Source organism: Panthera uncia, chromosome B4 (assembly GCF_023721935.1).
Source record: "Panthera uncia isolate 11264 chromosome B4, Puncia_PCG_1.0, whole genome shotgun sequence".
Taxonomy (NCBI): Eukaryota; Metazoa; Chordata; class Mammalia; order Carnivora; family Felidae; genus Panthera; species Panthera uncia.
The window spans coordinates 40,379,726-40,399,540 of NC_064809.1; the positions used below are offsets into that span (position 1 = coordinate 40,379,726).

At 43.8% G+C, this 19,815-nt stretch overlaps 1 protein-coding gene and 1 non-coding gene across 10 annotated transcripts in view; both read right to left on the reverse strand.

Moving 5' to 3' along the window:
- Positions 1–42: 42 nt before the first annotated feature.
- Positions 43–19,815, reverse strand: part of CHD4 (chromodomain helicase DNA binding protein 4) — a 30,530-nt gene continuing 10,757 nt past the window's right edge. For 3 of the 9 annotated variants that reach the window (XM_049624966.1, XM_049624968.1, XM_049624963.1), the window contains exons 16-40: positions 19,267–19,467; positions 18,964–19,101; positions 18,566–18,687; positions 18,298–18,471; positions 17,805–17,946; positions 17,588–17,719; positions 17,355–17,472; positions 14,946–15,070; positions 14,425–14,662; positions 14,086–14,261; positions 10,476–10,656; positions 10,305–10,391; positions 10,127–10,215; positions 9,867–10,000; positions 9,381–9,525; positions 9,101–9,266; positions 8,746–8,843; positions 8,507–8,636; positions 7,169–7,240; positions 6,723–6,860; positions 6,385–6,493; positions 6,146–6,278; positions 2,030–2,228; positions 1,132–1,295; positions 43–968 (exon numbers count right to left, since the gene is read on the reverse strand). In XM_049624966.1, coding sequence (XP_049480923.1) covers positions 951–968; positions 1,132–1,295; positions 2,030–2,228; positions 6,146–6,278; positions 6,385–6,493; positions 6,723–6,860; positions 7,169–7,240; positions 8,507–8,636; positions 8,746–8,843; positions 9,101–9,266; positions 9,381–9,525; positions 9,867–10,000; positions 10,127–10,215; positions 10,305–10,391; positions 10,476–10,656; positions 14,086–14,261; positions 14,425–14,662; positions 14,946–15,070; positions 17,355–17,472; positions 17,588–17,719; positions 17,805–17,946; positions 18,298–18,471; positions 18,566–18,687; positions 18,964–19,101; positions 19,267–19,467 — 3,429 coding nt within the window. In that variant the 3' untranslated portion in view covers positions 43–950. Of the gene's footprint in view, positions 969–1,131; positions 1,296–2,029; positions 2,229–6,145; positions 6,279–6,384; positions 6,494–6,722; positions 6,861–7,168; positions 7,241–8,506; positions 8,637–8,745; positions 8,844–9,100; positions 9,267–9,380; positions 9,526–9,866; positions 10,001–10,126; positions 10,216–10,304; positions 10,657–14,085; positions 14,262–14,424; positions 14,663–14,945; positions 15,071–17,354; positions 17,473–17,587; positions 17,720–17,804; positions 17,947–18,297; positions 18,472–18,565; positions 18,688–18,963; positions 19,102–19,266; positions 19,468–19,815 lie in introns of all 9 variants that reach the window. The other 6 variants (XM_049624960.1, XM_049624961.1, XM_049624962.1 and 3 more) reach the window with 3 other exon arrangements.
- On the reverse strand, positions 8,929–9,068 carry LOC125920555 (small Cajal body-specific RNA 11). Its single transcript, XR_007457133.1, has one exon. It is a non-coding gene; the product is annotated as a small Cajal body-specific RNA 11 (non-coding RNA).

Sequence of the window (19,815 nt, forward strand, 5' to 3'; positions counted from 1 at the left end):
AAAACATTTCCAAGCACTTTACTATTTTTATCTTCACAACTCTATGAAGAAGATATCTTTATTTTATACGAGAAATCTACAGCCCAGGTAAGTTAACTCCCTCAGGTCACAAAGCCATGAATCAGTAGTACAGGGTATGAACCCAAGTATGGTTTTGGAGGCTCGCATTTTCCAGGTGGCAGTCATCCTTGATCCCCACCACATAAGGCACATGCACACAGAACATGGCTCTTCTAAAGAATATCAGAACACAAGGTGACCCCCTTAGGTTTCAAATACACATTTCCCAGAGCTCCTGTCATACACACTCATCCACCTGCACCTACACCCACACTGAACCAGAGCACTAAAATACAAGGAAACTTTTATTTTCAATTTTCATCAAGAAATTTGCTGTGGTTTTTTATGCTTTTGGTTCTTTTCTTTTTTTTTTTTTTTTTCCACTTTATTTCATTCTAGCTGCTCAGTGGCTGGAGCCGCTGGGTTCCTGGTATTAAAAAGATGCCAACAGAGGTAGCTGTGTCTCGCCCAGGGGCCCGGCCCACTCTGAATACCCCCAAAAAAGGAGAAAAGAAAACACAAAATAAACCAACAAAATAAAACCAAAAGGAGGAAGAAATTCAGATCGTTTTCTTCAAGCCTGGCGGGAACCCACAAGAGTTTGTGTGTAACAGGCGTTACGGTGGGGAGAAGCCAGGGCCCAGAAGGCCAGCCCGCCAGCTCCCTGCAGATGGCGCCGGCGCTACTGCTGCATGTCTCTCCAGCAGGAAGGGCACCACCGCCCCTCACTCCCTCCCCTTCCCCAGTGCACTGGGGGCTGTTCCTTTACAATGTGGAAGATGGGGCAGAAGAAAGGAGAGGGTCTCTCAGGCCCCAGGGGAGAAGCTGGGCAAGGGAAAGTGAGGAAGGTCACTGCTCAGCGGTGGAGGTGGTATCATCGATCCGGATCTTCACTGCTGCTGGGCTACCTACAGGAAAGAGAGCCAAGGGAGTCAGAATTCCAAACCATAGGAATCTACCTGATCCCAAGGGAACTCACCGGTAAGCCCCTGCACCCCCCAACCAGGAGAGCAATATTACAAGTTCCAGACTGGCTCTGCTGGAACAGCTGGCCAGAAGAAAACACTCTACCTGCTGTGGAGTAGGTTCGGGTGCTCGGTTTGCCAGGCGGCTGAGAATGTTACGCTCTGACATCTGTAGCCTCACAGCAACTGGGGGAATTCGGGCTATAGTAGCTGGGAGTCGAGTCACATCAGCTTTCATGTCACTCAGCAGTTCTTCTAGCTGTTTCAGAACTGCACGGGGTGGGGGTGCGGGGGGGAAACAGGTGGTGAGCTGTGGTAGTCAAGACTGAGATCCTTCTTAGCACGGTGAACCAGGCCCCTCTGTTACTTCTCAGTGATCCAAGTGACTGATGTGCTGGAGTATGGTCCGTCAGTCAGAGTCACCTGACTGGCCTCCACCATACCCAAGTTACTACTTCTTATATTCCACTTCCAACTGTCCATGATGCTATGTTTTTTTAATGCCACTTAGCCCTCAATGCACTTTGCTCCATATTGTCTCGTCTGTATTCTCCCTCCATGAGAGAAGCTTATTCCTGTTGTTTCCTTTTTTCAATCATCTTCCCTCTCCAGCTTTTGGAGCTATCTCCTCCTTCCTTTGTAACAGCCTTTTTTCCCTCATTTCACCCTCCACCCCACCCCCCATGTTTGAACTTTAGTTAGAAACGAAATGTCGAAAGGGATCTAGAATCTAACTGGATCTTAAATCACCTGAAGTCACCTCTAAATTATCTCAGACGATACTCTATTATTCTGCTTTGCTTTCCACCTCCAAGAACTTGAATATATGGAGTTAAAAGAGGCAAAGAACCACTGTCCTTGATTGCCTCTAAGATATTAGCTTTTCAAGGAAGAAGGCAAAGATCCTAGCCAGAGGGACTCTGAAAGTTTTGGAAACAAGGAGTAACTATGTATTCCGGAGGAGGAAGGAGACCGAGTCAGCAGGAGGCAGGGGAGTCACTGGCTACCTTTGTGCAGGACTGCATTGGCTGGCTTGTTTCCTGCCATTGACTCCTTAGACAGGTGCTGATGACTCTCCGCCAAACACTCCACCTCAGCAAAGCGGGTGTTTAGGGCCATGGAAGGGTGAGAAGGGTCCTCGGACATGTTCAGGTAAGCTGCCCGGCGCAGCTGTTCCTCAATCACCAGGGCTTGTTCTAAGAGCTAGAGAAGGATAAAGAGGAGATGGGGGTTGGACTGATATTTACTCTGCTGATTTTTGACAGGCTTCTCAGAACCTATAAAGAACCTTACAGACGGCTCCCCCCCACACAAGCAGCTCAACATCACATTGCTTTTGCTTTTTTTAATCCCCATTTGGAAGTCCATGTTTTTAAAACTCCTTGCCCTTTATTGATTTGCTTATACAAAAACGATACTTTCAATTTAGAAAGTAGATCGTATAAAAAATTAAGATCGTAAGTAATTGCACCTCCTAAAGATACTGTTAACATGTTCTGGTTTTTCTTTGCGTATATATTTTTTATGTACCAGAGATCACTCTCTCTCTATAGATCTACATCATGGCTTCACTCAAAATTCCACAGGAAAAACCTTCCTTTATTATTAACTGCTCTTGACAAAAAAATGCTTTTTTTTTTTTAAATTTTTTTAACATTTATTTATTTTTTGAGAGACAGAGAAAGACAGAGCAGGAGCAGGGGAGGGGCAGAGAGGGAGACACAGAATCCGAAACAGGCTCCAGGCTCTGAGCCATCAGCACAGAGCCCGATGTGGGGCTTGAACTCACTAACCATGAGATCATGACCTGAGCTGAAGTCGGATGCTTAACCAACTGAGCCACCCAGGCGCCCCTGACAAAAGATGCTTTTTAGTGGTTGCATGATTGTCCCTTCTATGGATATGCTTACCACATCATATCACTTAAGTTGTTTTACTTTTTAAAATTATTTTATTTTCTTTTGTCTCCATATCTCATTTCCATTCCCTTTCCTTCCCCAATAGGCAACGCTTATAATATACTTACTGAGTGGTTTTTGGTGTTTTTGAAGACTGAATATTGGTTCATGTGCATATTTCTAATTTAACAAAATGTTGTTCTGTACACATAAAAAGCTTTTTCTTCCTTTCCGCACTTCAGATCTTTTTAATTTGTTCAATTTATGTTGTTCTATCACATATATTTTGTTTCTTCTGTTGCTTAGAACGCTTAATGATGTGAACCCGCATTTTACCTATGCACACTCCCAGTGTCCCAGCTGAACATCTAGGTTGCCTACAGGCCCCACCACCAAAAATTATGCTGCAATGAACACTTACACGTCACCTGATGGAGCTACGTAAAAGGTTCTTTGCAATATATTCCGAGGGACAGAATGCTGTTTCAGAAGTTATAAGACTTAATTTGCTCAAGTATCCATCCACTGGTTCTTAAAAACAATAAAGCCATTAGGGGTCAGGAAATAGGACAGTATGAGAATAATGGGCTGTTGTTTCTTCCACAGGACATGCTTCATCAAGCAGAATAATCTATCCCCAGACAGACCAAGCATCTACTTTCAATCTACAGATCCTGTCTCCTTCACCAACTGCCTCTTCCTGTCCCATACTATGAGCTTTCTCCAGGGCCAGCCCTTGGCTTGCTATTCTTTTAACGCACTCCCTTAAGTGATTTCTCCTTTCCCAGTTCAGCCAGCATCTCTGTGCAAATGATGCTTTTTGAACCTACATTTCAAGCACTGAGCTTTCTGATCCCACTCATGTGGTTGATCACTCTGATCCCACTTGTTTATGGTGATGGGGGTAGTGGGAGGACACTAGGACTTTTTCTAAAGTTTAACTCTACAAACTGCTCCCTCTTCATACTTCCCTGATCTGCCAATGATCATTTTTCTTGGTGACTCAGGCTCAAAACTTTAGTTTGTATCTCAAATCCAATCAGTCAAGAGTCAGAAAACTATGGCCTATGGCCAATATCTGGCGCATTGGCTGTTTTTGTATGGCTCAAGAGCTAAGAATGGTTTTTTTACATTTTTAAAAAAACATCTTGTTTTTCTACGTAATCTTCACACCCATCATAGGGCTCGAACTTATAACCTCAAGGTCAAGAGTTGCACACTCTACCGACTGAGCCAGCCAGGTGCCCCGGTTTTTTACATTTTTAAATGGCTAGAAAAAAATCAACAGTTTGTGACACTTCATAAAAATTATATGAAGGTCAAATTTTGGCATCAATAAATACAGTTTTATGGGAACACATTCATACTTACTCGTTTATCACCTGTGGCTACTTGCACACTACGAGAGTATTTGCAACATGTACGTCCCACAAAGCCTGAAATAGTTACTATCGAGCCCTTTAATAGAAAAGGTTTGCTGACCCTACAATAAACCAGTAAATCCTATCAATTATTTGGTATTTTGTTTCCTTTATCTTATCCTTTTCATTTTCTACAACCAGCACCACAGCCCAGCCTTTTACTACCTCATGACTGTACAGCAGTTCTATAATCTCATGAATGCTGTTTCCATTTTCCCTGGTCATATCAAAACTCTTCACAATCCTTCAATGCCTGCCCATTAACTAACTATAGGGTCAAGTCCAAACTCTCATCTGGTGCCAAAAAATGCACCTACTGATCTCTAACCCTTACCTATCTCTCCAACCTACCTCCCACCATCACCCAAACAAGTGTTCTCTACAGCCCGACTGGACTACTTGCTGTTTGCAAACACCATAAGCTCTGCTGCCTCTAGGTCTCTGCCCTACCTAATCCCGTTGGTTCAAACAGCCTTCCGTTTCTATCCAGTTATCTCTATTACATTAATCAAAACTTAATTCCAATACCAGCTTCTCCACAAAGCCATTTGGGAGCTCTCTTCTGGCTCCCTAATTTTCCCTGGAGAACTTCCATATGAATCCCTCCCAATACACAGAGTGGCATTCATTTTATCACACATTTGCCTCTACCTTAAACCAAAAGTTCCTTGAGAATAGGCACCATGCCTTATCTTTGTATCCCTGTGCCACTCGTCGCTTGGCACATGTTTGAAGGTTAGTGTACATTTCTTACCCCCCAGTTACAGTCAGCTTAAAATCCCCATATCTTGTCTTCATGGTATCCCATTTTGATGGTCTGCACAAAGGTGCCCTCAATGTACGTTTGCTGAATTCTAGACTGAGACTCTCTTCAGCCCTGGGTTTACTAACTCTAGTGATTCTGAGAATGAAGCTCTACCTTTGCATCTCCTCTTTGCATCCACCCCGCCCCTTATCCACACAGGTGCTCTCAGATGCAGATAAAAGTACCACTAGCCCACTGACAGCCCTCCCTCTTCAAAGATCCAATTCAGTCCCATCTCTGTATCTTTCCTGTACACTCCAACCTATAGTGTTCCCCCAACATATCCACTGCATGTCTGTGTCATTTATTGGTATGTATGTATTTAATTAGGCTCCATGCCCAACGTGGGGCTTGAACTCATGACCCTGAGATCAAGAGTTGCATGCCCTACTGAGTTAGCCAGGTGCCATTCTGTCTGTGTCATTTATTAGGCACAGTCATCTTCAGCCCTTGAAGAGCTGGTTACTTTCGAGTCTCTAGGTCTTAATTTTTTTGCTTTTTTTTTTTTAACTTTTTATTTAAGTTATCTCTGTATTTGTGGGGCTTGAACTCACAACCCCAAAATCAAGAGTTGCATGCTTTTCCGACTGAGTCACCCAGGTGCCCCCATATTTCTAATATTTAAGATACTTGGGAACAAAGCCTTTCACAATATAAAAAGTTAAGTAACATACACAGGAAAACACAATAAACAGCATGGCTGCATGAATAGACTACCTCCTTTGTAGTCCCTTCTGCACTGTAAAGGCTGTCATTTCAGGGCACCTGGGTGGTTCAGCTGGTTAAGCATTCAACTCTTGATTTCAGCTCAGGTCATGATCTCAGTTTGTGAGATCAAGCCCCACGTCTGGTCTCTGAGAGTGCAGAGCCTATTTGGGATTCTCTCTCCCTCTCTTTGCCCCTCCTCCTCTCCCCAAAATAAATAAATAATAAAATAAAATAAAATAAAAATAAAAGCTGTCACTTCAACATTTCATTCCTCCCCATCCTGCTCACCTTGAACCTTCGGGCTAGAAACTTATTCTTGATCTCTAAGAAATTGCCACGATTCATTTCACCCTTGAAAGGTTCATTGAGGATGGCATAGCGTGGGTCATTCTGGATGTCCTGCCACCGGGCATAGCCATGGCTATTGGAAAATTGCTCAGGAAAAACAAAACAAGGAAAGAACCTCAAACATGGGATCTTCAGAAACCTTCACCAAGAACCTCAGCCCAGACTCAGGCAAAGGATACTTTATGATGCCAGCCAGCAGCCAGTAGTCATGTCGCCGATGCCAGATCTCATAAGTCTTCTTGGTGACTGTGGCTGCCCGCTCCTCATTCTGCCAAAGGGAGTGCAACTCTGAAGAGAATTTGGGGAAAGTTGGGGAGAAAAAGAGACACAAATGTCTTTAAGAATTCAAAAAACTCTTTATCTCTGCCCCCACAGATGCCATCTTAGTAGTATGCCATGCCTGTGGCTTTTTAACACAGAATCAGCTTGACAGTCCCTCATCTAATGAAGTCTTTGTACAGGAACCCTAATTTCACTTTAGATGCTTCTAACCCCAGATGGTCCCTCATTGTCATACCAGTAAAACCACCATCTGCTATGTTGAACATAAATCGCTGTTTAATATTTTTTTTCTGCTTCTCGTCATTCAGGTCCTTGGGGGTCTCTCCATTCTGAAGCATCACCTCTTTTTTCTCTTCTTCTTCTTTCTTCTCTTCTACAGGATATGCAGAAGAAAAATATCAGCGCCATACAAAAGCATAGCACCTTGGCCTTTACCCACAGCATTATATGCTGCAAGTATCCAGCCACCTCCACCCTTTCTCCACACTGTTTCTCAAACCCAGAAAAAGATGCCACCGGCCCATGACAATCATATGTAGGGACAGATGGAGTCTTTTAGCTTGGGATAAAATAGCTATATGGGCGTGGATGGGAAGAGGCCAGGGGCTATCCCAAAGATAAAATCCTTGCATCTAGTTTTAGAGTCCTTTTTAATCATAACCAGCTTCTCCAAACACCCACCTTTGTCCTCTACCACAATGGGAGTCAGATCTACTGCTGACTTCTCCTCTACCTTCTCCACATCAGCAACACCTGGGGAGAACAGATGGCATTGAGAGTGTATAAAGAAGAATGTTTTGGGGTGCTTGGCTGGCTCAGTCACAGGCATGCAACTCTTGATCTCGAGCTTGTGAACTCGAGCCCCATGTTGGATGTACAGATTACTCAAAAATAAAAGCTTTTGGAGCACCTGAGTGACTCAGGGATTAAGTATCAAACTCTGGATTTTGGCTCAGGTCATGATCTCACAATTTGTTGGACTGAGCCCTGAATCTGGCTCTGCACTGATAGCACAGAGCCTGCTTGGGATTCTCTCTCTCTGCCCTTCTCCCATTTGCGCGCACTCTCTCTCTCAAAATAAATAAACGTTAAAAAATAAAGGGGCACGTGGGTGGCTCAGTCGGTTGAGCGTCCAACTTCGATTCAGGTCATGATCGAGCAGCTCGTGGGTTTGAGCCCCACTCAGGCTCTGTGCTGACAGCTCAGAGCCTGGAGCCTGCTTTGGATGTCTCCCTCTCTCTCTGCCCGTCCCCCACTTGCACTCGCTCTCAAAAAAAATAAAACATAAAATTTTTTAAAATAAATATTAAAAAAATTTTTTTAACAAAACAAAAATAAATAAATAATAATTAATTAATTGACTTAAAAAAGAAGGGGGCTCCTGGGTAGCTCAGTCAGTTGAGCATCTGACTCTTGGTTTCAGCTCAGGTCATGATCTCACAAGATCTAGCCCCAAGTGGGGCTCTGCACCGACAGCACAGAGCCTGCTTGGGATTCTCTCTGCCCCTACCCTGCTCATGCTTGCTTTAAACTTACATATTAACTTAAAAAACAAAATAAAAAAATAAAAATGTTCTCTGTTCCTCACCATAGCCAAATGGAACAGTCTTTTTTTTTTTTTCTTCTTAAGTTTATTTATCTACTTTGAGAAAGAGACAGGGGAGTGAGAGCACATGCAAATGGGGAAGGGGCAAAGAGAGAGAATCCCAAGCAGGCTCTGCACTGTCAGCAAGGAGCCTGACTTGGGGCTTGAACTCACAAACCCTGAGATCATGACCTGAGCTGAAGTCTGACGCTTAACTAATCTAATCGAGCCACCCACGTGCCCTGGAAAAGTCTTAATCCTAAATCTCCATGATTAACATCATAAAAGACATCTTAAGGGGAAAAAACCCTCAATTAAATTCAAGGGTGCAGGATTATTCAGGGTTTCACTTCTTCCTGACACCCCATAGCCCAGTTAAAAGTCCAAGAGCTTCATAGGGATCTGCACAATGTAGTACTTGAAAATGTGGATACCTTTGGGCTCTGTCTCCATCGGTTCCTCTGTTCTCTCCTTCACCTCTGCCTTTTCCACTTTCTCCTCTCCCTCGGGAGGTTCAACAAGGACTTTTTCATCCTCTGAGGCAGGGGCAGGGGGTTGTGTACACTTCAAAGGAAAAAGACGTAAGTTAAAGCAAACAGGCCAACGATCGAAAAGGATGAACGGGCTTATCCATTTACCTTTGGTATGGCATCCAGTCACCCCCATCTCTTACCTCGACAGTGGCCTCTGGGGCTGCAGATTTAACCTCCTTTTCTCCTTCTGCACTCTCTTCTTCTTTGAGGCTATTCTCTTCTATTTTTATCCCATCCTCTGCAGACCAACAGAAGACACTTAATTAGGAGGAAGGTCCTAGACCAGCGAGAAGGTCACACCCGCTCAGTTTGTCTCATCTTAAGTTGTCCTCTCGTGCCTTTAAGAGCCAGCCCTATTCTTAGGACGGCTCTCCTAAACTGAGAGGGAGATTGCTCTGTGTCCTGCCAGACTCCCCTGATAGAGCTGAGCACAAGGGAGCAGACAAAGCATAGGCAAGGACAAAAGACAGAAAAAGAGAGTACAAGCACACTTACCAGCAGGTGGGGCAGGTGCAGGGGTATTGGGTTGTGTGTCCCCTGGAGTGGAGGGTGTGGGAGTCTTTGGGGAAGGTGACCCTGGCTGGGACATTTTCTTGTTCTCCTCTACTTCAGCAAGTTCAGGCATGCTCCAGCGCCCATTGACATGTTCAAACTCCTGAACCTGGAGCAATAAGACAAGATAGTGAAGACTCAATTCCAGCTCTAGGCTCCTTTCCTATTGGCCCTCCAGTTTCCCCTACAAACTCTGAACAATGAAAAGAGGCTCAGGGCTCACCTTCTTTCGAATCAAGGACATAACACCAATTCTAGTAAGGACATGCTGGCGAGACAGGCCTTCTCGGGGGACACCATCAGCAAAGGTCTCAGCCCCATCTGCCCCCGGCTCACATAAATGTCGCATAAAAAGAGACACATAAGCCCTGTAGTAAGGAAGTGAAAAATGAGTTAAGCAGCTATCAGGCCAACTCCTAGATGAGATCTTTCCCACCACTTAGGCATTAACTCAGGCAACAACAACTCTGGCTCCATCTTGAGATAAAGCCCACAATCGCATTGAAGGATGGTTCTCCAGATCCCACACCACGCCCCAGGTTCTCTTCTAGGGAAGCCAGAAACACAAAGAGCCCTATTACTAACAGCTTCACCCATCAACTTCAACAGAGAACACGGACAATTTCCCTGCACAGCCTGGACGAGTAGTGTGGAATGACCAGAGATTAAAAACTCTTGCTCTGTACAGTCACTCCAGTTCTCAACTTACTTGAACTCTTTCTCTGATTTGCCTCGCAGATCTCTCACAAGCCACTGGGTGGTAAAAGCATCCTGAGGTGGCATCCCATATCGCATAATTGCATTAAGAAAGGCTTTTCGCTGACGAGCATTAAAGCCAAGTACCTAGAAGAAGAAGGAGCCTACGTGAGAGGGAGCAGGCCTACGTGAGAGGGAGCAGGTCTTACTCCATCAAAGACCAAATATCAAGCACTCACCCATCACCCCTCCTTAGAATCAAACAGCACTTACTTCAATATTCCCACCAACACGGGCCAACAGAGGAGGCAATGGCTTATCTTTATCATTCCGCAGGCCCTTGCGACTGGGCCTGCGGGGAGCTGCAAAAAGAAAAGGAGGCATGAGCGACACTGACAGAGGTATTAAACAAAGTAACATTTAAAAGTCAGCAGAAAGGCATAGCCCTCACCTTCTGAGCGTTCATCAAAGTCTTCATCACCTTCCTCTGAGGCCACTGAATAATCGGACTGGTTGTCGGACTGGTCGTCCTGCCAATCTGGAGGGAGAGAGGGCAGATGAGCGGGGCCCACTGCTCTAGTGGAACGGCCCATGGGTGGGGGGCGGGGCCGGCCACACACACCTCGGTCCTCCTGGGAGCCATCATTGTAGTTGACCTGTTTACGGATTCTTTTTCCTTTGCCCAGATTTCGGGCTAGATCTTCTTGCTGCTGCTCATAATGGTGCCGCAGCAATTTCTCCCAGTAGTCAGGATCCACACTTTCTTCCTGTTTTATGATTTCTCGTTCTACCTCCTCTTCCTCCTGGGACAGAGGGAGGGCCAGGACTCAGGGGTGCTGAAGTCAGCACCACCAGCTACCCCTGGTCCTCACACAATTCCCACTGTGCTAGCTCCTTTTCAGGACTGGACTCTGAAATACTTAGTGTGCCTGGCTGGACCTAAGAACTTAAAGAGAAATTTAATTGACAGGACATGGCTCCTCATAATTACATAGAGATTAGCAGTCAACATAACTAAAGAAAAACGTGAGATGATGTTATCACAAGAGAAGCATGAAGAGACCGTATGCTTTCTTCTAACACTTTTTACTGAGACCTACACAGTTGGGAGACAGCAAAATATAGGAAAAAAGAGATTAGATAGGAAGGGAGAATAGAAGGGCTTCTGGGGGCACCTGGGTGGCTCAGTCGGTTAAGTGGCCGACTTCGGCTCAGGTCATGATCTCGCAGACCGTGAGTTCAAGCCCAGCGTCGGGCTCTGTGCTGACAGCTCAGAGCCTGGAGCCTGTTTCAGATTCTGTGTCTCCCTCTTTCTGACCCTCCCTCGTTCATGCTCTGTCTCTCTCTGCCTCAAAAATAAATAAACGTTAAAAAAAAAAAAATTAAAAAAAAAAAAGGGCTTCTAAAATACTACAAAAAATCTTCATAAGAGATAAAGTAGAAGGACCATAAGCTCTTCTGTTCTTCATAATTTCATAAAAATTTGCCAACTGTGTGCAAAAAACAAAACCAAATTATACATACATACTCTCTTATGTTCTAGTAATGTTTACGTTCCTCCAAAAATCTTTTTTTCAGACACTTCAAGACCAGTAACTGATTCCAAATCCCTTACATTAGAACTAAACCACTACTAACAGCATATTAGAAACACCCTAAATGTCTATCAATATGGAACTAACTGAATCAATTCCTGGGGGTGGGGAGTGGGCAAAATGGATGAAGAGGGTCAAAAGGTACGAACCTCCAGTTATAAAATAAACAAGTCCTGTGAATATAACACACAGCATGGTGATTACAGTTAATAACACCGTATTACATACTTGAAAGTTGCTGAGAATAGATCTTAAAAGTTCTCATCACAAGAAAAAAAATGCACAACTATGCATGGTAACAGATGTTAACTAGACTTACCAGGTGATCATTTCACAAAATACATAAATATCAAATCAATTTGTTGTACAACAGAAACTAAACATTAATGCTGTCAATTTTACCTCAATCTTAAAAAATAAATCATGGGGGCGCCTGGGTGGCTGAGTGGATTAAGTGTCCAATTCTCGATTTCAGCTCTGGTCATGATCTTATGGTTCATGGGATCCAGACCCACGTCAGGCTCTGATGCTAAGAGCACAGAGCCTGCTTGGGATATTCTCTCTCTCTCTCTCTCTCTCTCTCTCTCTCTCTCTGCCCCTCCCCCGCTTGCTTGTTTATGCTCTCCCTAAATAAATAAATATTTAAGTAAATAAATAACGGTACTTCCAAACAAAGATATATTATGCAGCAAAAAAAAGGACGAAGGGGAGGCCTGGTTGGCTCAACTGGTACGGCACATGACTCTTGATCTCAGGGTTATAAAGTATGAGCCCCACACTAGGTATAGAGATTAGTTAAAAATATATAATCTTAAAAACAATTTTTTTAAAAGGAGGAAGAGCTCTTTATGTAATTTATTTGGACTAAATCTCCAAGATTATTCAAATGGACAAAAAGCAAGGTACAGAACATCATATATGACAACTACTTTTGTGTCTAAAATGAAAAGGGAAAAAAAAATAATAAAATGAAAAGGGAAAAAAGTGTTTATGTGTATGTATGTATATATAGGCACATGCATGTATACATATGTATGAATGTAATTTGTATGCACATAAAATACCTTTAGGAAAATATACAAAAAACTGAAAACTTCAGTTATCCCCAGGGAGGGAACTAGATGGGAAAGAGATATCTTGGTATCTTCTGAATTTTGAATGTGAATTACTATTTATTCAAAAAATACAATTTAAAAAATCTTATAAGGTAGATGGCAGCCACAGCTGCTAATGAGAGGGCCATTTGTATACCTGAGTAGTCAACAGCAGAGGTTATCAATGGGAGGACCACCCTCCCTTCCCAACCATTCAGCATGTGCTGCCCCAAGCCAATCACCCCTCCATGCAGTCACTGCCCCAACAGAAACACAAAGCACCTTACAGGAGGGCAGTTTTGACTGAATACTACAGCCCATACACCTATGTCAGACTTCTCAGTCACAGTTCCAACAGAGTCTAGCAGCATCATCTCCAGAAGAAAACAAAGAGAACAGGTATATATCAGAAAAACACAGCAATAAGGGGGGGATGGTTTTGAGTTGGAAAGCTGGGAAAAGATGGCAAAGACTGCCAGAAAGCTACGCCAATTCAAAGAACTCTGAGTTGAATGGTCTAAAGAGGACCAGAAGAAAATGTCTATTTGTTTTTTTCATTTTATACTCTACTTTTGGGGGAGAAAAAAAATTTTTTAATTTTTTTTTTTTTTTAATGTTTATTTATTTTTGGGACAGAGAGAGAGACAGAGCATGAACGGGGGAGGGGCAGAGAGAGAGGAAGACACAGAATCAGAAGCAGGCTCCAGGCTCTGAGCCATCAGCCCAGAGCCTGACGCGGGGCTTGAACTCACGGACCGCGAGATCGTGACCTGAGCTGAAGTCGGACGCTTAACCGACTGAGCCACCCAGGCACCCCATGGAGGAGAAAATTATTAAAGAAGCCACACATTCATCAGTTTTAGAGTTTTTTTTGTTTTGTTTTTGGTAAAAAAGGAAGGGAAGAGAAGAAAAAGGGAAAACAGTTCTATTGCTATAAAAAGTACAGGGAAATAGGGGCACCTGGGAGGTTCAGTTGGTTAAGCAACTGACTTCGGCTCAGGTCATGATCTCAGTTTGTGAGTTGGAGCCCCACATCAGGATCTCTGCTGTCAGCCCAGAGCCCGATTTAGATCCTCTGTCCCCTTCTCTCTCTTTGCTCTTCCTCCACTCACTCATTGCACACACGTGCGAGTGCTTGCTCTCCAAGATAAAAATATTTAAAAAAAAGAAGTACAGGGAAATAGGCTGCCCAGATATGTATCTCATCTCCTGCCTTTTCTCCCAAGAGATTTGAGATAGAAATCAAAAGTTTATTTGTAGGATCAATAAACTACAGAAGATAAAATAAGATTGTGATAAGGAAGAGCTAATATATATATAAATGTTTTGAGTGTGAAATTTGGCTATGAGTTTCCTGATAGCCACGGCAAAAATGAGAATGTGACTGCCCATGTGTGATAATATTTACTTTCAAAGAGGTATATCAATTCAATGTACTGATTTACCTACAGATGTTTTCCTCTTGTCTCAAATACCATCCTGGTCGCAATAACAAATTCCAGACCAGTCATCAAGCACAGCATTGCCTTGGACTCATACTCACCCCCATCTCTTCTTCCCGCACCACGTACTGGGCCACTTTGAATGAACTCAAATATTCATTCATGCCCTGCAATTCTGTGTCTTCTGTCTCATCCTGGTTACGGTCCAAAAGTCGCTCAATGGCCTTGTCATCATAGTGGATAACACTGCTATCTTCTCCCTCTTTGTTGTCTCCTCCTACAAAGAATCAGGGGTCCATACCCTCAAAGTCAGATTCAGCAGCTGCAGTGAAAAAGCAAGTCCCACAGGACCCTAGGTCCAAGTCTCAGGACCCTAAGTATCAAATATACCCTTTAGAGAGGCCAAGCCCCACACCAAAACAAGTTCCTGACTAGCTCACCTCCATCTGTGGCTTCATCCTTAAATAGTTCTTCAGTGCCAAACTTGAGGATGTCATCAAGCTCCTGTTTGGACATGGATCCAGTCTTGGAGCCCAGCCCAGGCCGAACCACTAGATGCGTCAGCATCATCTTCTTCTTTGCCACCTGCGTGATGCGCTCCTCCACTGACGCACGGGTCACAAACCGATATATCATCACCTTCTTATTCTGCCCAATACGGTGAGCTCTACTAAAAGCCTGAAGGTGGGCACGATGCAAAGTCAGAAACTGAAATAATCCTATTTTCCTGCTTCTGCATTTGCCTTCACACAAACTTCCCCCCCAGACCCCACCTTCTCTCATGTTACCCCCAAATTAAGACCTTGGCTAACCTAAACTCTCTGGTTCACAATAAGGTAAAAGACACAAAAAGAATCTACTGTTTTCCCCTGAAACAACTAATTCCAGATGGTGGAGCCCTCACAGAGAACACTGCATTACCAGTAGGTTACTGTATATGAAGGCCACTACCTCTGCTCACCTGGATGTCATTATGGGGGTTCCAGTCAGAGTCATAAATAATAACTGTGTCAGCAGTGGCCAGATTGATTCCAAGGCCCCCAGCTCGAGTAGAAAGCAAGAAGCAGAACTGTTGAGCACCCGGTGCTAAGGAAGGAACAAAAACCATTAGAAGGGTCTCCTGAGGGGCACCTGGCTGGCTTAGTCAGTAGAGCATTTGACTCTTGATCTCAGGGTTGGGAGTTCGATCCCAAAGTTGGGTGTAGAGATTACTTAAAAAATAATTTAAAAAATCTTAAAAAAAAAAAAAAAAAAAAAAGTGTCTCCTGAATTCCAATTAATAAATGTAGAAAGAATGTCAGAAATACAAAACCTCATCAGGCAAACATCAGAGTAGTAAAAGTCTGAGGAGAAACAGTGCATGACCATAGTCTCAAATACCTCTTTCATCCAGTTATGTAACAGACAAATCGTGGGGGTGAAAGGCACAGCATAGAGAATATGGTCAGTGATACTGTAATAGTGTTGTATGACAGATGGTAACTACACTTGTGGTGAGCAGAGTGTAACTTTTAGAGTTACCCAATCACTACCCTGCACACCTGACACTAATGTTAACACTGTGTCAAATATACTTCAACTAAAAAAAAAAGATATTTATCAATTACAATGTGAAAAAGAGTAGCTTTACAGTGGAGAAACTAAGCAGGTATCACCTGAACTGAAGGATCAAGGTTAACATTACCAGTAATGAGACATTATCAACATCATGTCCTCCCCCTGACATGATATACCAAAAAGAACACTGTGGGGCACCGTAGTGGCTCAGTTGGTTAAGCAACCAACACTTGGTTGCAGCTCAGGTCATGGTCTCATGATTCGTGAGTGCAAGCCCCACATCCAACTCTGCATTGATGGTGCAGAGCCTGCTTGGGATCCTCTCTCACCCTCTCTCTCGCTGCCCCTCCCCCACTCATTTTCTCTTCCTCGCTCTCACTCTCAACATAAATAAGTTTAAAAAACATGGAGGGGCACCTGGGTGGTTCAGTTAAGCGTCCAACTTTTGATTTCAGCTCAGGTCATGATCTCATAGTCTGTGAGACCGAGCCCTGCAAAAGGCTCTGCGCTGGCAGCACAGAGCCTGCTTGGGATTCTCTCCTCTCTCTCTCTCTGCACCTCCCCTCCATGTGCGTGTGCAAGCGTGCACACTCTCTCTCAAAATAAATGAACATTTAAAAAAAAGTTCTTTAAAATAAATGGGGGGGAAAAAAAGAACACGGCATTGCTTCTATGGTATTGTCCAAAAAGTCTAAAAACCTCAATCTACTCATGAGAAAACATCAGACAAACCCAAACTCACAGACATCCTACACAATAAATAACCAGCAATCATAAAAAGTATCAACAGTAGGGGTGCCTGGGTGGCTCAGTGGGTTAAGCAGCCAACTTCACTCAGGTCATGATCTCCTGGTTTGTGAGTTCGAGCTCCATGTCAGACCCTTTGCTGACAGCTCAGAGCATGAAGCCTGCTTTGGATTCAGTGTCTCCCTCTCTCTCTGCCCCTCCCCGTCTCACACTCTTGTCCCTGTCTCTCAAAAATGAATAAACGTTAAAAAAAAATTTTTTTTTTAAGTATCAGCGGCACAACAAAGGTAAGAATGAAGAAATATGTCAGACAGAAAAAGACACAACAACCAAATGCAATGTGGGATCTAATACTGGATCCTGAAACAGGAAAAGGACATTAGGAGGAAAACTGGTGACATTCAATTAAGGTCTACAGCTTAGTTAGTAGTATGACATCACTCATAATTTCCTGCTTTTGACAGTTGTACTGTGGTTATATAAGTTGTTATCGTTAAGAGAAGTTGAGCAAAGATATATGTGAACTCTGTATTATTTTCTTCCGACTTTTAAGTCCAAAATTATTTTAAAATAAAAAATGAGGGGGCGCCTGGCTGGCTCAGTCAGAAAGAGCGTACAACTCTTGATCTCGTGGTCATGAGTTTGAGCCCCATGGTGGGTGTAGAGATTACTAAAGTAAATAACCTTTTAAAAAAATAAACAATATAAAAAAATGAGGAGGGGGGAGGGGTGGCTACGGAGACAAGTCTGCCACGAAATTGCTAATTGAGCTTGGGTTAAGTCCTGCTCCCTCTGTGGGCCTCAAGATACAATGAAAAGGGTTAATTAAATACAACGCTCTTCTTCCAGCAGAAAGAACGAAGACTCCAACAAAATAAAAAAAATCTGCTAGGAATAGTTCAACACATTCTTCCAATCAAGGCATTCAAAAGCTTTAATTCTTCCATATCAATTGACAAAAACTCAAAAGAACCACACAGAAAAGCAGATACACAAGAACAAGTAATCCATCCAAAGACATGAGTCAATGAGAATTCCTGGATTGAAGGTACTCCTTTCCTCTTACCATTGAAGCGGTCAATGGCCTCTTGTCGCATGTTCCCAGTTATCCCACCATCAATACGTTCATACTTATAACCTTCATGTTCCAAGAAATCCTCCAACAAGTCCAGCATCTTGGTCATCTGGAAAAGGAGCAGAGTTTAATTAAAGGGGAGTCAGATGGTAATTGCTTTCCTCACGTCACTGAGGGTTGTCTACTGCTCCCTCTCAAAGCTCCCAGCTCCTCCCACACAATACCTGAGAGAAGATGAGTACACGGTGCCCACCCTCCTTAAGGTTCTTAAGCATCTTCTGTAGCAGCAATAATTTTCCAGATGCTCGGATTAGAGCACTGCCATCATACATGCCATTAGGCATTTTAGGGGCTTCCTGAAGAAAGAAGCAAAAAGAAAAGAACGCTGAACAAAATGGAGCAATTCCAACCCAGTGAAGAACGAGAGGAGGCACAACATACCATCGCAGCCACAGGGAAAAGATATGGGTGGTTGCAGCACTTCTTAAGATCCATCACCACATTCAGCAGAGAGACCTGGTTGCCACCCCCTCGAGCATTGAGTGCTTCAAAATTTCGAGTGAGGATGTACTTGTAGTATTTCCTACATGGGCAAGACAAAGAGAAGTCAGATTCAAGAGCCTTCATAGGACTTATAACCTTTATACAACTCCCAAGACAGTCCCAAGGTCTGAGATCTTCCTTCCAACATATCTTGCTTCAGGACTAAGGAAACCTAACAAGCACCACCAACACCAACAACACAAACACCATCATGTTAAATAAAGTACTTAGTAAGAACTATGACTAGAAACAATTAGGTTTCTGTAGACTTTGCTTGTTCCTGTCACCAGATGCCTTGAAGCAGAATGCAGGGAGGAATAAGAAACACTTGGCAAACTAGTAGATGTCTATCCACAAAATGGAGTCAGTGCTTCTGTCCCTTCTGACTTACTTCTGCATGGGGCTCAGCTCCACACGCACAATCAGTTCTGTCTTGGATGGCATATTTTTGAACACGTCAGCTTTGAGCCGCCGCAACATGTGAGGGCCCAGCATATCGTGCAGTTTTTTAATCTGGTCTTCCTTGGCAATGTCTGCAAACTCCTCCAAAAAGCCTTCCAAATTGCTTCAGAAAAAGAAAAGACAGTCATATAGGAAATGGGCAACAGGAAGAATTAGAAGCAGAATTATCAGCTGATTACAGATAAACACACACTTACTGGAACCTCTCTGGGGTGAGAAAGTTGAGGAGATGAAACAACTCTTCTAGATTGTTTTGTAATGGAGTCCCAGTCAGCAACAGTTTGTGTTGAAGTGAGTAACCATTTAAGACCCGGAAGAACTGGAGAAGCAGATGGAGAAGATAAAATTCAGTGAAAAGAGGGCTCCAGTATACCTTTCCAAACTAAGCTATTTTGCTGCCCAATGGTTAAGCTGCCATCTCCCCTCCATTTCCATCTCCCTTTTAAGGTCTGACCACCAAGGAGTATCACAAGTAAGGAAGGAGTGCAGAAGCCATTTGACCAGTTCCTCTCCTCCTAACACTCCCCTTAATGAGTAGGTGGCACTAAAAAACTAAAACTGGAGGCCATAACCTCCCTCCCCACTTCCTTCTCACCTTTGACTGATTGTTCTTGAGCCGATGCGCTTCATCCACAATGAGGCATGCCCAATCAATGGAACCCAAGATAGCCATGTCAATGGTGATCAACTCATAAGACGTCAGCAGCACATGGAATTTCACAGATGCCTCTTTCTGCACAAGCAGGTGACCCGGTCACTAATGTTCAACTCCTCCAGTGCAGGCAAACCCAAGGGACTTTCCCTCCCCCCAACTGTTATCCTTCGGCCTCACCCCACTCTAAGCAGACTAAGCCCACAGCAACAACTCTCTAAGGTGGTCTCCCTCCCAGTGAGATACCTTCATGCGAGAGGCTTTCTTGCCACCACGAATGGCGTTGTCTTCAAAAGAGAACTCATTCTCTCGGATGATAGCACGGCTGTCTTTGTCACCCACATACGTCACCACATACATATCTGGAGCCCACATTTCAAACTCCCGCTCCCAGTTGATGATGGTAGAAAGAGGGGCACTCACTAGGAAGGGGCCTTTGGAATGACCCTTGGAGAAAGAAGAGAAGTGGCAGAATAAGGACTGAGGGCCCCAACACAATGCTGGCCCAGCGCCCACCTCTACACTAGGACCAGCTGAGGGCTGGCACGTGTGCTGCTGCTCCTATCCTCACCTTTTCAACGCCCTGCCTACTCCTTCCCACAAAGTCACACTCGCCTTTACAGGGAGTTTAAAACCCAATTTCTTCCTAGAAGTCTTTTCATGCTAATTCCACCCACAACTCTGCTCATCTCAACAGGTATTCTCCCCCCAAGGACTGAGGCTCTATGCATCCACCACTGATTCTACCCAAGGTTCCATCCACTCAGTCTGTCTCTATGTACACATGTCTGTCTT